At 52.0% G+C, this 14,741-nt stretch overlaps 1 protein-coding gene across 1 annotated transcript; it reads right to left on the reverse strand.

The window, feature by feature from the left end:
• Positions 1 to 497: 497 nt before the first annotated feature.
• Positions 498 to 6,790, reverse strand: LOC119109412 (putative Kunitz-type serine protease inhibitor). Its single transcript, XM_037233026.1, has 2 exons — positions 6,706 to 6,790; positions 498 to 676 (listed from the first exon to the last, which is right to left on the reverse strand). The coding sequence occupies exons 1-2, from the start codon at positions 6,788 to 6,790 to the stop codon at positions 498 to 500; spliced, it is 264 nt and encodes an 87-aa protein (XP_037088921.1).
• Between the last annotated feature and the right edge of the window lie 7,951 nt (positions 6,791 to 14,741).

The raw sequence follows: 14,741 nt of genomic DNA on the forward strand, positions 1-14,741 counted from the left end.
CGTCATACTCGCTGAGATCACCGTCCGGTCATTGCCCGAGTGTCTGATGTGTACGGGTGCCCGACCGTCATAAGCGACGTGGCGGCCGGCGAAGGAGTTTCCCCGTCATCTGCGGCTGAAAACCCCGTTATTTTGTAACGGAGCGGGACCCTTCTGTAACTGGCCTCCAATAACTCGTCCTACGTCATACCTGTGTGATATCAAACTGATGTTATGATTAAACAATGCATGGTTATGAACTGGTGGCACTGCCTTCGTTGCACGATGGTGCCTTGAACAATCCAAACTATGGCTCTGGATGGGCGGGATGCGTGAACCCAAAGCATGGCCACGAAAGCAAGCCTCTCCGCATAGACCCTGACGCGCGACACCCAGCCCTGGACTTCTCTCACTGCGAACTGGCGCAAATGATATAAAAGTAACCAAGCCCTGTGATCAGGCCATGGTTTTGAGCGTTCCAAATCGTCCCCAGCCGGGCCAGACGACGGGCCGGTGTCTCACTTGTTGGCAGTTCCACCGCAGCCGCCCCAAGGGAACGAGCGGCAACGGGCCTCGTTCTGATCAAAGGCCCAGCGTTTGATGGCACCACGACACACCCCGGGCTGCACGGGCTCTAGGCAGGCAGTCTCGTTGACCTCTCCCGTCCTGGGCGTGGCCGCCGCGTCGCCCGACCCCACTGGAACAAGTAACGGCCAGGTGGTACGTAACAGCTAACAGCCTCGCAATGCATCCTCCGCCTCATAGCTGGCCCTGTGAAAGCGCAATCCAACAACACCTCTCAATCGGGCGCCAGGTAAGGATGGGGCTAAGGCTAATTGCCACGCTGGTTCATAACCGCGTCATAATGTTTGGTGTGCCCAGGACTGATAGTCTTTCTGGTTGTTACTTCCCTAAACAAATTTGGGTAACGTGCACATAACGAGAAAGTTTTTTGTTCCTTATCTACCTTAGGTGTTGCAAATGACATGGTTGATACATATGTCGCCAATGTCATGATTCGTGACGGGAAAGGTATTTAATGTTTTCATTGAGCTACGGCCTCGTTTCAGTGTTATTCTCACGGAGAGCGCATGAAATATACCCGCGTTATCCAACATCTTATCATAGCCGCTTCGCAAATCTGCATTGACTGGAACAAAACAGATATTGTTATTCTGAAAAAGACGACTACAATGTCTTTCAAATTTGATGTTTTCAAATATACCAGATGCAGAGCGGAGACAATGTTGACATTCTTGGCATGTTTTATTCATCCAATTATGGCGTAGCCATATGTCCAGAAGTGCTGCCATATTCAAAAGTATCACTTTAAGTGCCGTCGATTGGAAGCGTACCATAATCGTGCTGTATTGGCTCGTGTTAAAGCCCAAATATCGCAGAATTGCTTCGATATAAGCAGTCGACACTCAACGACAAGACAATATATGAACCATAACGCAGTAAGACAACCTCCTACGCGTTTAATTCCAAGCTGAGTGTTGGCGGAGCCCGGTTCTTGTGAACTATGGTGGTGCATGTGAACTATGGTGGTGAAATCCGTGGGTGAAACTAGCAAATGAGAACGAATGGGCCTTTGCCACCACGTGCAAAATCATGCATGATAAAAAGTAGCTCCGTCTCGCTTGTTATTAATGGCACGCCCACGACTTATTTGAGAATGTATGCGTACAGCAAGTCATAAAATGCACGAGCTACAAAGTTTGTAAATGGTCATCCTCGACACCTGCATCTAAGTGTGTCAAATTTTGAGCCTTGATCGCAACCTAATTGATAAAAGCTGGCGAGAAAACAGGCCGTCAGCTGTCCCGGCAAGATGCCACTAAACATAGCGGACGCTTTTCTGCGTATAAGTGGGCTTAAAGATATTCATTGAAACTCCTCGCGGCAGAGATGATTGAAGATCATCTATAGGTTATTTCAAAATGGCGTTTCAGTAGGGAGGCGAATGTCAACTGATGTACCACACAAGCATCATGACTACTTTGCGAAACCGGCATGGAACCCGACACCATCCGCCGGCATTGCCAAAATCTTAACAGAAAAAAATGGCATGCAGCAGCGATACCAGCTGCTGCACGTCGTTTTTGAGCAATGTGGCCATTGCAGTGGTGGACAACCACACAAAATACGGATAAGGATCAAACGCTGGGCGCTTCTCGGTCAGTGTTTACCGAAGAGCGTGAAACCCAGCCGGCTCGCATCAGACTCCGGCGCGAAAGGCCAGCGACATCGACGGGGTCGTGGAGTCCGATGACACGATTGCGGCAGGCCGCGGAATCCACAGGTATGTTCCAGTTTGACCTGATAAGCAGCGGCTAGTGACGGTCCAGGCAGCTCACCCCTGACGTATACCCCGTCAGAGCCTCTCCAGTCCTGACGTCATCTCAAAACAAACCCAGCCGCCGCGTCAGCCGGCCGGTGACCTGACGACCACGGTCCCCGTCAGCCGGCCGGTGACCTGACGACCGCGGTCCCCGCCAGCCGGCCGGTGACCTGACGACCACGGTCCCCGTCAGCCGGCCGGTGAGCTGACGACCACTGTCCCCGTCAGCCGGCCGGTGACCTGACGACCACGGTCCCCGTCAGCCGGCCGGTGACCTGACGACCGCGGTCCACGCCAGCCGGCCGGTGACCTGACGACCACGGTCCCCGTCAGCCGGCCGGTGAGCTGACGACCACTGTCCCCGTCAGCCGGCCGGTGAGCTGACGACCACGGTCCTCGCCAGCCGGCCGGTGAGCTGACGACCACGGTCCCCGTCAGCCGGCCGGTGAGCTGACGACCACGGTCCCCGTCAGCCGGCCGGTGAGCTGACGACTACGGTCCCCGTCAGCCGGCCGGTGAGCTGACGACCACGGTCCCCGTCAACCGGCCGGTGAGCTGACGACCACGGTCCCCGTCAGCCGGCCGGTGAGCTGACGACCGCGGTCCCCGTCAGCCGGCCGGTGAGCTGATGACCGCGGTCCCCGCCAGCGGCCGGTGGGCTGACGAGGAGCCGTCGTCGTCAGCCGGGCTGGTGCGGACTCGGTCAACGCAGCTTGGCTGGCGCAGGGTCCGAGCTCCTTCTCCCCTCCCCCGGCCCCACGACGACCTCGACCGGGAGCGAACTGCAGCGTGGCGGGCCGGCCCTGGCACCTGGCGGAAGCAGCCACTTCCGGGGCGGCTGGCGCGGGGGAGCTCCCTGCCTGACCGGAGGCAGCGCGGCGGGGGTGTCGCTGGTCCGCTCATCACGAACGGCTCGAACGATGGTCACCCTTCAACACTGGTGCGCTAGTATTGTGGCAGCTATGCTGCCGGTGCCATTCGAGGTATTGACAGAGAAGCCCCTGATTTGACACTGGGAGTGCCGCCCTGCTGCAATCGACCACGAAAGGCAAAACGCCTTTAACACTTGCTTTCCAGACAACGCTAGAACGGAGTTCGGGCGAGCGGCTAAACATCCCCCGATCTACTCGTCATGGAAACTGTGTGTGGCGTGAGCTCGGGCGAGCGGCTAAACATCTCCCGATCTACTCGTCATGAAGACTGTGTGTGGCGCGAGCTCGGGCGAGCTGCTAAACATCCCCCGATCTATTCGTCATGGAGACTGTGTGTGGTCGATTGGTAAAACCCACCTTGTGAAAAATGTCGGCACTGATCGGATGTTTTTGTATTTCAACTGCGTGCTAGGGGCGGTCGCTCCGATGAGCTGAGTCAAACAGGGATCCATGAAAGCTGCCTCCAGGCCTAAAGAAATGCGAACAGATTTCGAGATTAACTGGCCGAGTGAGAATGCTCTCGACCAAGATTATGAGCAAAAACTAAATAGGCATTGAAGTCAATGAAGACCAGCTACCAGCGTCTCATAGCAAACGGATCGGCAGCAGAACAAGGAAGAAATCTAGCCCCTATCCGGCCCAAGGGAACGGTGAGGCTCCTATTTTCCACACTGAATTTAGACCACAGGTCTTTAGCACCCTGAAAAATGCTACATATCAGAACGGTTGCAGGTGGAATTGTGCGTGATTCTACATAAAGGAGCATTTATATCCAGTGTATTTTTCTCACCTGAGGACCATTCACCGCAAATGGCCAGGGTCTTATCATCCACAGCTTACCGAAAAGAGTTCCGCGTGGGCTCTCTGATTCACGCGGGTTACTAACGATGGTGTGTTTTTGAACAGAATATGTGTAGATGAAAACTGCCCCGGGCAAGCAGGAACGGTTCAGGATAGCTCCTAGCTTGAATACGTTGGTGGGCCGAAGACCAAACTTGTCCGTATTTGTTTTGACTTCCGCATAGCTGAAGAGGTTTCATCACTGCTCTCAGTCATTTTTGGCTGTTTTTTGTGACTCAGATTCAACGCCGAGGGGACTGGTGCAAACATCGACGACTGAGACACTTGCTAAAGGACAACTGGGCTCGATCCACTCTACGGTTCACTCGATCCACTCTACGGTTCACTCGATCCACTCTACAGTTCACTCGATCCGCTCCACAGTTCACTCGATCCACTCTACGGTTTACTCGATCCACTCTACGGTTTACTCGATCCACTCTACAGTTCACTCGATCCGCTCCACAGTTCACTCGATCCACTCTACGGTTTACTCGATCCACTCTACGGTTCACTCGATCCACTCTACGGTTCACTCGATCCACTCTACAGTTCACTCGATCCGTTCCGCGGTTCACTCGATCCACTCTACGGTTCTTTCCTTTTACTGCACTTGTCTCCTTTAATGCTTCAAAGAATGTGTATGTGGAAGCAGATTCACCTCGGGACTTGATTAACATGTGACACAGCAACCTTTCAAATTGAAAAAGACTGACGAGCAGGGATCAAAATCACGTCCATATTTGGACGGCTAAATGCCAAGCGATTTGCAGTCACACTCTTCGGCGAAGGAGGGAAATGTCAACCACCCCACCAAGAGTATAGGTCTGTTGCGCCACTGGTCACGCGCTATTGAGTACATCCACGAATTCACCTACTTTAACGTTGTAAATGATTGATATCAAATCTGCACAATTAGAAAATGTGCTGACTGACTGCAAGATGTGGTCGAACGGACCATTTAGAATTGCTGACGGATTCCAGCACTGGTCGACATATGCTAGTTACATCTGCAATAGACCAGAAAACGGTGAATGTCACGTTCACAAAACTGGCCTCGAATACAACATACTGTGAGCTAAACTGCAAGAGTCTGTGGCATGGAATCTGGGCAAGCGTTAAGTTCGGTTCATTGTAACCAATATCGATCAAAATATTTCCGTTCTTGGAAATACTACGGTCACAGCTAGCAAAATTATTGACTATTCCAGTCTCAAATTCTGTTGATATATTAAGAGAGAAGGAGGAAGGGTTTGTGTGTGTGTGTGTGTGTGTGTGTGTGTGTGTGTGTGTGTGTGTGTGTGTGTGTGTGTGTGTGTGTGTGTGTGTGTGTGTGTGTGTGTGTGTGTGTGTGTGTGTGTGTGTGTGTGTGTGTGTGTGTGTGTGTGTGTGTGTGTGTGTGTGTGTGTGTGTGTGTGTGTACCTATGTGTCTGTGTTTCCACTTAAGTTGACAGCGCGTCAGGACCTTGTAGCTGCCTGCTACCTCACACCGAAACTTCCAGGTGACACCGGGGCTGCCGACTTTGGGCGCAACACCTGGCTGCAGCTTTGAGTCGCCGAGAGGTATAATCCAAAAACTACTCTCATGTGAAAAGCGTACGCTTTTTTAAGATGAACCAACACGAGCAGAATACCGCATATGCATTGTGTATAGGCTTTGTATTAAGTAAGGCGCAAAAATGAGATACACTTTGAGAATGCTGTCCATTGAGATTTGGTCGCTGATTGCTGTGAATTGATGATGCAGCTGTATGTATAGTTCGCAGCGTAAAGGCTGTTCTAACTCCGCATGACAATGAGACAACTCTACATAACATGTCACGAAGATAGCCGACAGCTGCGCAGCAGAGCTGGGTTTTGATGAGCATTATGCATTTACACCCGGCCTCAAAAATCATTGTCAGTAACGATAAGTCGTTATCATTTTATCATCGTGATTATTTCATGAAAGGAATGCGACGCATGTCTTCACGCCGCTGTTATGGAGCACCATCAGTGCATTGGCCTTAAAAGAGCTCTGTGGCCGTGGCGCAACCGGAATTCAACAACTCAACAACAACAGCCCCACGTGGAAGCCTAAGGCGTTAACCACTTGGCCTTCGGAGGTGGTCCCGAAGACCAGAAACACGCTACGTGCGACTCATAACGACAGGCAACGAGGTGATGTTACCATTAACGAATTATTCCAAAACTTTAAAAGGTGCACACGAACAGCTGCGATATAACCCCGCTATCGTAATTGCACCGACCTGGGTTACGTTTTCCAATTCCAATAATCGTTTACCGGGAATGGGTCCTCTTGTGAAAAGGCTGTGTTTAGACGGGTATTTATGGCCGCTCTTTCCTCGGTAGCTGGCAAAGAACATCGTCGTCTGTTGAGCGAGCCAGAGCCCGGCCTATAGCCGACATAGACAGGCCTTGCTGCAAACTGAGCAGAGAGCAAGCCAAACCGACTGAATGCTCTCACCACGTGTTTTGATCGGGGAAGGGAGACAAATGCAAGAGAGCAGATCTAGAAAAGCCTCTGACAGGAGTCCGCCCTGCCGTCTTGCTCCGGTCTCGTCTCGCCGGTCGTCGAGCCGGCCGGAGCACGGCTGGCTGGCACTCACCGAGCACGGCATCAAACGCGTCCTGCAGCGAGGGGTAGGCCGCGGCCAGCCCCACAAGCGCCATGAAGATCGCCAGCCTGCACATCTCGAGCTGCGCCCTGTCTGTCTGCCTGTATGTCTCTCTGTCTGCCGGCGCCGGAGCGGGTCGAATGCGGTGCGCCGCCGTCGGGACCGCTTTATAGTTGGGCCAGGCGCTGGGTAACCCGGCGTGACGTCACCAGCCGGGCCGAGCCTTCAGCCGTCGCCGCCACAGTCGCCGCCTGTCCGTTCGCCCAACATCACGCCACGCACGTATGGCCGCCGGGCATGCGTGCACGCACTGCCCTCCCCTCCCTCCCCCCTCCCCCCGGCCGAGAGGTGTCCCTGGTGCAGCGGCGGCCCGGAAGCCGGATGCGTTTGGGGCCGCATAGGCTGGGAGGCCCGCCCGACCCCGAGAGGTGGCGGTCGCCGCGCGGCCCCACGACGCCGCCGGTCGAGACGGGCCGGCGCCGCTGGCCCTCGTAAAGAGCCGGCTCCAAGGTGTGTGCTGACGTCACCCGGCACGGTAATGAGCGGCGGCGATCTGTGTCAGAGGCGGGCCACAGAGCTGCCGACCGCGCGGCCGAGCCGCCTCTGGGTCACCCATCTGCTTACAGTCGGGCTGGAACACAGAGCCAACCCGAAAGCCTTGACCAGGAAAGGATCGGCCTAGCCTTCCTGGCTGGCCGACGTACCAGGAAGGGAATTCAGGACCGCCCAGGTCTAGGTGTCCTGTTACCCACTGGGCCGCGGGAGTGCACCACCCGAAGCTGATCCGGAATGCCCGCTTCGCCGACATGCAATGCAGTCGCATGCATGCGAGTGCAAGTGCAAGTGCCTTATATTTCCCCGACACGTCGGAGAGATGAAAGCCAATGAGCATCAAGTTGGTACAAATCCATCTGTCAACGAATTAGCATAAGCACCCCGGTAGCAGGCGTTTGTCGTCGACGTCATCGGGCTTTGCGATGCACTCAGCTGTTGAGCCTATATGTCGTCGTCTGCCCCTCACTCTGGCAGGAAGGGCGGGCACCGCAGGTGAAATGTGTTCATTTTCGTTTCTGAGGTATCCATCATGGTTCTAAGTACATCGACCATAAATAAGTAGCGTGAGCATACTGAATCCCGTCCATGAACAACTATGTATGTGACCGTGCCCGGCGACCATGCCTGGGCTAATGCTTTGAACAAAGAAAGATTCCCGTCTAAGCAAACAATATGCACACATTGTGTACATACGTGTGTATCGAGAGACAGCTCTCAACCCACATTGATGGGGTGGCTTCGAGCTCAGAGCCTTGAGCTCAGCCTCGAGACCCACGTACGTATACAAATGCGCACACATGACCTTTTGTGTGCACAACATTATATAATAGAGACCACGGAATACAAGCTTTTTCATCCCAAACAGCACGTGATGACCCCCCCCCCCCCCCCCTCCTATCTCCATTCATGCATAAGGCTCTGGCAGTTTCCGTCTTCTTTTGAAAGTCTGGGCAAACCATGAAAATATTCAGCATAAAGGGAGCATGCTATATTTTCACATATTGTTGGATCTCACTTATTGTTCTCACTTCTTGTGATTTTCTCACTTCTCACTTATCGTACGAGTTAATCGGTACTACCAGAATTTCATAATTTCGGTTTAAAGTGCCACTTCTGAGGGAGAGATCTCATTGGACTTCCTGCTCACCACTCTGAAAACAATTAACTCTATTTGCCTTGCTTTTTCCAACGTGTTTTGTAATTTTTGCAACACAGTTATCTGTAAAAAAACATTAGTGTGTTAATAAGCGTATAAAAGTTTGAAACACTATAGCGAAAAGTACATGCAAACATAAGGCTTTATCCCGCAAATTCAACGAGGCGTAAAATTATGGCTTTTAGTTCTTCCCCATGGCGTTTACCACAGTGACCCTTTCCGAAGCACCATTTCGCTTTGGGAATGGAGCATCACGTGATCTATAGTGACGCACTGGTTGAAGCTTTAACCAATGCGCTGCTCGGCAACTGGTCGTTCAACACGCGCCCGGGTGGCCGGTTGGGTGCCCTTCGCTTGGATGGGGTGTCAATTTGATCCCCGAGATCTCAGGAGATAAGAGGGCTAGAGACGACACCAAATTCATAGGGTGTTCGACCTGTACGTAAACTCACTTAGGTCAAAGTTTGAGCCTCCTAGGTTATGGCCTTCAGGTTGAATAAGGTTGAACAAGATCAGACTCCAAGCTGGTCTCCAAAGTGTCCCCAGAACCTAGATACCTGTTCTAATCAAACGGTCACAAGCTTTTTCAAGGTAAGTGACCCTGTTGGACCTTTCGAAGGTCATGGTGACCAAAATCATAGAAGCCTGCTTTGAGTTCTGCATTTCCACGCGCGACAAAGATTAAGTTAGGCAGCATGTTCATAAAAATGATATGTTGACGTGGGTCATTTTATGTCAGTGACCTATTCGGACCTATAAGTTCATGAAGATGTATAATGAAGTTTATGTTATCAATACATTCTAAATTAGCAACAGAAACCACCCAAACAGCAAGCCCTATAATAAGAAAACAATTGATTTGACCCTGGTCTGACCTTTATGCCTGACCGTAGGTCAGTGGAATTTGATCATTCGATTGTTTTGCTGCCTAAGGAAGTATCTCAGAGATGTATGGGTTCGTCTAACACTCCGTTGTTCCATCAGATTGAAAGATTCCCTTGAAATTGACTTCGCTGAATCCATGGCCTGGATTTGACTTGTCGTAGGTCAGCGACCTTGCAAGGTACATCCAATTTTTTATTTCGCACGATTTGCTATTTAATTGCCTATAGCTACGCAAAATTTGGTGCGACTACGCCTCGCCGTTCAAAAGTGATTTCGAAAAAATTATCGGGGTCAATTTGACCCCCACCCAAGCGCGTGCGAAAGCCCGCATGCCCGACGTCTGGAGGTTAAAACAGCTCAAAAATGGTAGCTCCGACCCTTTACAGCTGACAACGACCCTCATGAGACCCTGACGTCGTCATGACTTCAGTTCGGCTTAAGGGACTCGTGGTTGAAATTGGCTTGGAGGTTCCGCCGTTCGGTACTGGGCTCCTGACTGCCACAGGGCTCTTACATCGTCTCAGCGTGAAATCACATTATAAGTCTGCAGGTTTCCTTTCGTTGTAAAGGTGCTCCGACCAGCGCAAGAGGCCTCTGACATTCGGGATCCCGTCTCCATCTCCGCTCAGCGAATTTTCCCCTGGTCGAATCGAGGCGCCTTGTTAAAACAGGACACTCTGTTAAGCACTGCGGGCCCCTGACTGACATCCTCATTGTTTCAGCGACCCGACTAATGGAAACCGTGGGCCCGGCCTTGCTCATGCTTAGCAAATGAGTCTGCAGGGCTCAAACCGACACGGAGCCGGCTGCTTGGTGTTGGTGGTCTATGGCCGAAATAGAGGCCTGCACTGTCCCACGCGCCCCCACTCGATGGAGAGGCCCTCTAACTGGCATTTGAAGCCGCAGCGGTACGGGCGGAGGCCGTCCTTTTTGTGACCTGTGGCCTGTCCTTCCGGCCCTGTGGCCCCTCCAGATTTCCAATCGGACTTTTGATCCTCGATCCTGGTAGCTCTTCTTCCTCTCTTCGGGTCTCCTCAGTTAAGCCTCGTGATGGGTTCATGACCACTTGCCGACACATGACCCTGTGTAAGGCACGGAGGGTCCGTGACCAACACAGGGGCCGGGATCCTTTAGATGACTGCCCCTGACAGATACAGCGGCCCAGACCAGTACATTTCGCTGGCCCGGGCTTTGCCGCTGCTTGGGAAGTGGACCCTTAAACCCATGCCGACACGGACCCGATAGTGCAGCACTGATGTTGCCTGACCGTTTTGGAGGCCCTTCTCGACTCAGAGGGTCCCCGATCGGCGCTAAAGGCCCTCTGGCTGACATCCGAGGGCCCGTCCACACAGAACGGGGTCCCTGAAGAAAACTCCGGCCAGCCATTCGTATCCTTAGGCACTACTATCGGGCCCATGATTACCAGTCTCAGTGGGCCCTCCAGGCTCTCTCCGGGTCTCCTCGAACACCTTCTCTCGCCCATTCAGGACCCTTGTCAATACAGGGTCCCCTGTTAGGTTCTGACCTCTGACAAACGCTGGGGCCTCGATTAATGTAGATCGCTGGCCACGGCCCTGTCCCTGGTTCGGAAATGGGCCATCAGGTCTTTGCGGCCACGGCGTCGACGGTGCGATACTGATGGTGCCTGACCGACATACAGGCCCTTACCGACTCAGCCCCCCCCCCCCCCGATCGACGCACAGGGCCCTCTGACTAACAATAGCGTGACCGACCCTGCGAGCCAGGGCCCCTGAACACCACCTCCACCTTGCCTTTTGGGTCATTCAGGCTCTCAAATTGGGTCCTTAATCATCGGTTCCGAGGGGTTCTTCGGCCACCCCGGGACCTAAAAGAGGGGGGAACGTGTCCCCTGTTCCCCCCCCCTCCCCTCCCCCCCCCCTGTCTGTGCCACAGGTCGCGACAACTTCAGCTGTTGCTTTCTCGGGATACAGCCCGGGGCTACCACGAAAGGTGTGTAGTGTAGTGCTGGTATAAAGCGTTTGCAGCGTAATTTTGAACAGACAAAATCAAAATTCGTATCCTTATTTAATATAAATGGTGGTAAAGGGACACTACCCAGCATTATTACTAGGTTAAATGATTCTGAGGTTTCACCAGAGTACGTTTTTTGGAGCCTTACCGAAAGATGGGACACTTCCTTTCAGTGCTGGCATTGGAAGAAAATTGCATGTGTGGGAACATCAAAACAAAGTAGTTCGAAAATATGTAATTGACACCGCCATCCTTGACTCGTGAACAAAAGTGGGATAGCCAGCTGTCGACAGATGCCAGCTGTATCACAAATCACCTTTATTTGCACTGAACACACAGGAGACAGGAAATGACGCCGCTGACTGTCGCGCAGTCCACGGCCCCTTGGACGGATGCGATTCTACGGCGGATTGAAGGTGACCTTGCGTCGACCTGTTGAGTGGTGCCGGGGGCCACGCGGTCGGCTGGAGCGGACCATGATGCGGTGGTGTGTGAGACCCTCCATCTTGATCGGCACCGCCTGGTAGACGACCGGGATGGCGACGTTGTCGTGGATGCGCACACCTGGCGGCCGCAGAGTGCTGCTTGACTGGGACACAGAGCCATGTCATCGGTAGGGATGAGCGCACTCACGGATACCTTAAACAGGCGGACAGAGCCATGTCATCGGCAGGTATGAGCGCACTCACGGATACCTTAAACAGGCGGACAGAGCCATGTCATCGGTAGGGATGAGCGCACTCACGGATACCTTAAACAGGCGGACAGAGCCATGTCATCGGCAGGTATGAGCGCACTCACGGATACCTTAAACAGGCGGACAGAGCCATGTCATCGGTAGGGATGAGCGCACTCACGGATACCTTAAACAGGCGGACAGAGCCATGTCATCGGCAGGTATGAGCGCACTCACGGATACCTTAAACAGGCGGACAGAGCCATGTCATCGGTAGGGATGAGCGCACTCACGGATACCTTAAACAGGCGGACAGAGCCATGTCATCGGTGGGTATGAGCGCACTCACGGATACCTTAAACAGGCGGACAGAGCCATGTCATCGCTAGGTATGAGCGCACTCACGGATACCTTAAACAGGCGGACAGAGCCATGTCATCGGTAGGGATGAGCGCACTCACGGATACCTTAAACAGGCGGACAGAGCCATGTCATCGGCAGGTATGAGCGCACTCACGGATACCTTAAACAGGCGGACAGAGCCATGTCATCGGTAGGGATGAGCGCACTCACGGATACCTTAAACAGGCGGACAGAGCCATGTCATCGGTGGGTATGAGCGCACTCACGGATACCTTAAACAGGCGGACAGAGCCATGTCATCGCTAGGTATGAGCGCACTCACGGATACCTTAAACAGGCGGACAGAGCCATGTCATCGGTGGGTATGAGCGCACTCACGGATACCTTAAACAGGCGGACAGAGCCATGTCATCGCTAGGTATGAGCGCACTCACGGATACCTTAAACAGGCGGACAGAGCCATGTCATCGGTAGGTATGAGCGCACTCACGGATACCTTGAACAGGCGGCTTTACTCAGTCCTCGCCAGCACAGCAGTGGCCACCTTAAACAGGCGGCTTTACCCAGTCCTCGCCGGCACAGCAGTGGCCACCTTAAACAGGCGGCTTTACCCAGCCCTCGCCGGGTAGAGCCGCGAGGGCTGGTAAAACAGACGGGTCTATGCAATGCTTCGGGATTTTCTGAGTGTCCCACTGTCTGTTTGGTGCATGGTAATGGTATCTTGGGCCGGGTCATTTTACCATTTTCTAACCATTTTATATTTGATCTCAGAACTGAAGTGGACCGTGTCAGTGACCTACAACGATGCTCTCAGAGGCCTACCCGGCGAAAGTGCGGCAAATCTGAGCTCCTCGTTTCAATAATATTTCTCTGCGCACCATATCACTTTTAAGGTGCCTCTGAAGACCCAAAAGGATTGTTGCATAAACGTAGTCAGCGCTTACGGCCTTTCCTCTAATCAAGGTTGAGTTTATATCAGGTCTAATCTGAAGTATTACGTCAACTTCGCTATCGATGTGCCAAAGTGACTGAAATGTTTCAGTAAGTCATTCAACGCAAAGTAGCTATCATTCTTTAAAACCGTCTGAAGCCTTATCCGTAGACGATTAACAGTGCACCGGCATCAGCTCCAATCAAAACGAAGCAAAGTGCGATAAATTCAAGACCACTGTCATGATGGGTGACAGGATGACGTTAGGGCTTGAATTGCGCCTTAGATGTAAACGGTGGCAGACTGGCTTGCTCCGCTTTCGTTCGGTGCATACACGCACAGTCATTCAGAGACGGCAAAAAGGGAGTTATTTTTTGCTTTGTTCATCTCCGTCAGACCTGTTAACTTTCACGGCAAAGTAATTCTGTGAAAATGCCGGACCATGTACGAAGATGTCGCACCGTTCTTGCATTTTTGCTCTAGGGCGTCCGGTGAGGAACAGATAGCGGCTCATACCAGTCACCCCTGAGCCGTCAAAAGCGACAAACTCCAGAGCTCCGGCAAGGAAACCTGATCACTGGTAAAACCAGCACATACACTTATCAGTGCAATTTAGCGTCCCGCTAGTGAAAGTGCTCCTCGTAAGGCCCGCCTCTGCTGCTGCTGGGGTATTCCAAGCCAAATCGACCGACCAGAATGCCCACTCGTTTAATACGAGATCGTCTCATGCCTATAATCCAGCAGTGCAGTCTTGGAAAAGGTCAGAGCAACGGTTGCAATCTTATGGCCTCGGCCATTGTCAACAGAGCAGCTGACAGTGGTGTCTTTTCGAGGGCCCACAACTGAATATAGGATTACGTAAGTCGTTAAGAGCGTTTGCGAGGAACAATACTCACATAGATAAGACAGTAGAAATGGTTTTATTCCTCGGAAAAAACCAGGAGAATGAAAATATAAATGTGTTGTGTCTTTATTCTCCTGGTTTGTCTCCGATGAATCAGGCTATTGGTACTATCTTTTCAACTTATGATAATTTAATTCATACAGATCTATGTGTCCCTGAACTCGCAATGACCCGGCGCATTTTGAGGATCTCTCCAATTTTGCGTTCATCGAAATTTCCCGATTTTGACATCATGACCAAAGGTCCTGTGATGATTTTTACATTTCAAACATTCTTATTTCATTTTGGCATTAAACCGAAAGGAGGGATAATCGTACCTCTATGAAAAGCAAAAACACAATAAAAAACGTCTTTCTTTTGAACTGTCACTAATATTTTCCAAACCAGGCATAAGTAGGCGTTTTCGTGATATTTCAAAATAGCACTCAGTAGTGATAAGTTTAAGCGATGTAATATTGCTGAAGTCAAGGCCATTGTGGTGAGGCATGTCATGCGACGATATGATGGATGATATCACTGTACTGCTATCTTAATATTGTGCCAAAACGTCGGGATATTTTTTTCG

This window comes from Pollicipes pollicipes, unplaced genomic scaffold, assembly GCF_011947565.3.
Source record: "Pollicipes pollicipes isolate AB1234 unplaced genomic scaffold, Ppol_2.1 Scaffold_7231;HRSCAF=8579_pilon_pilon_pilon, whole genome shotgun sequence".
Classification (NCBI taxonomy): Eukaryota; Metazoa; Arthropoda; class Thecostraca; order Pollicipedomorpha; family Pollicipedidae; genus Pollicipes; species Pollicipes pollicipes.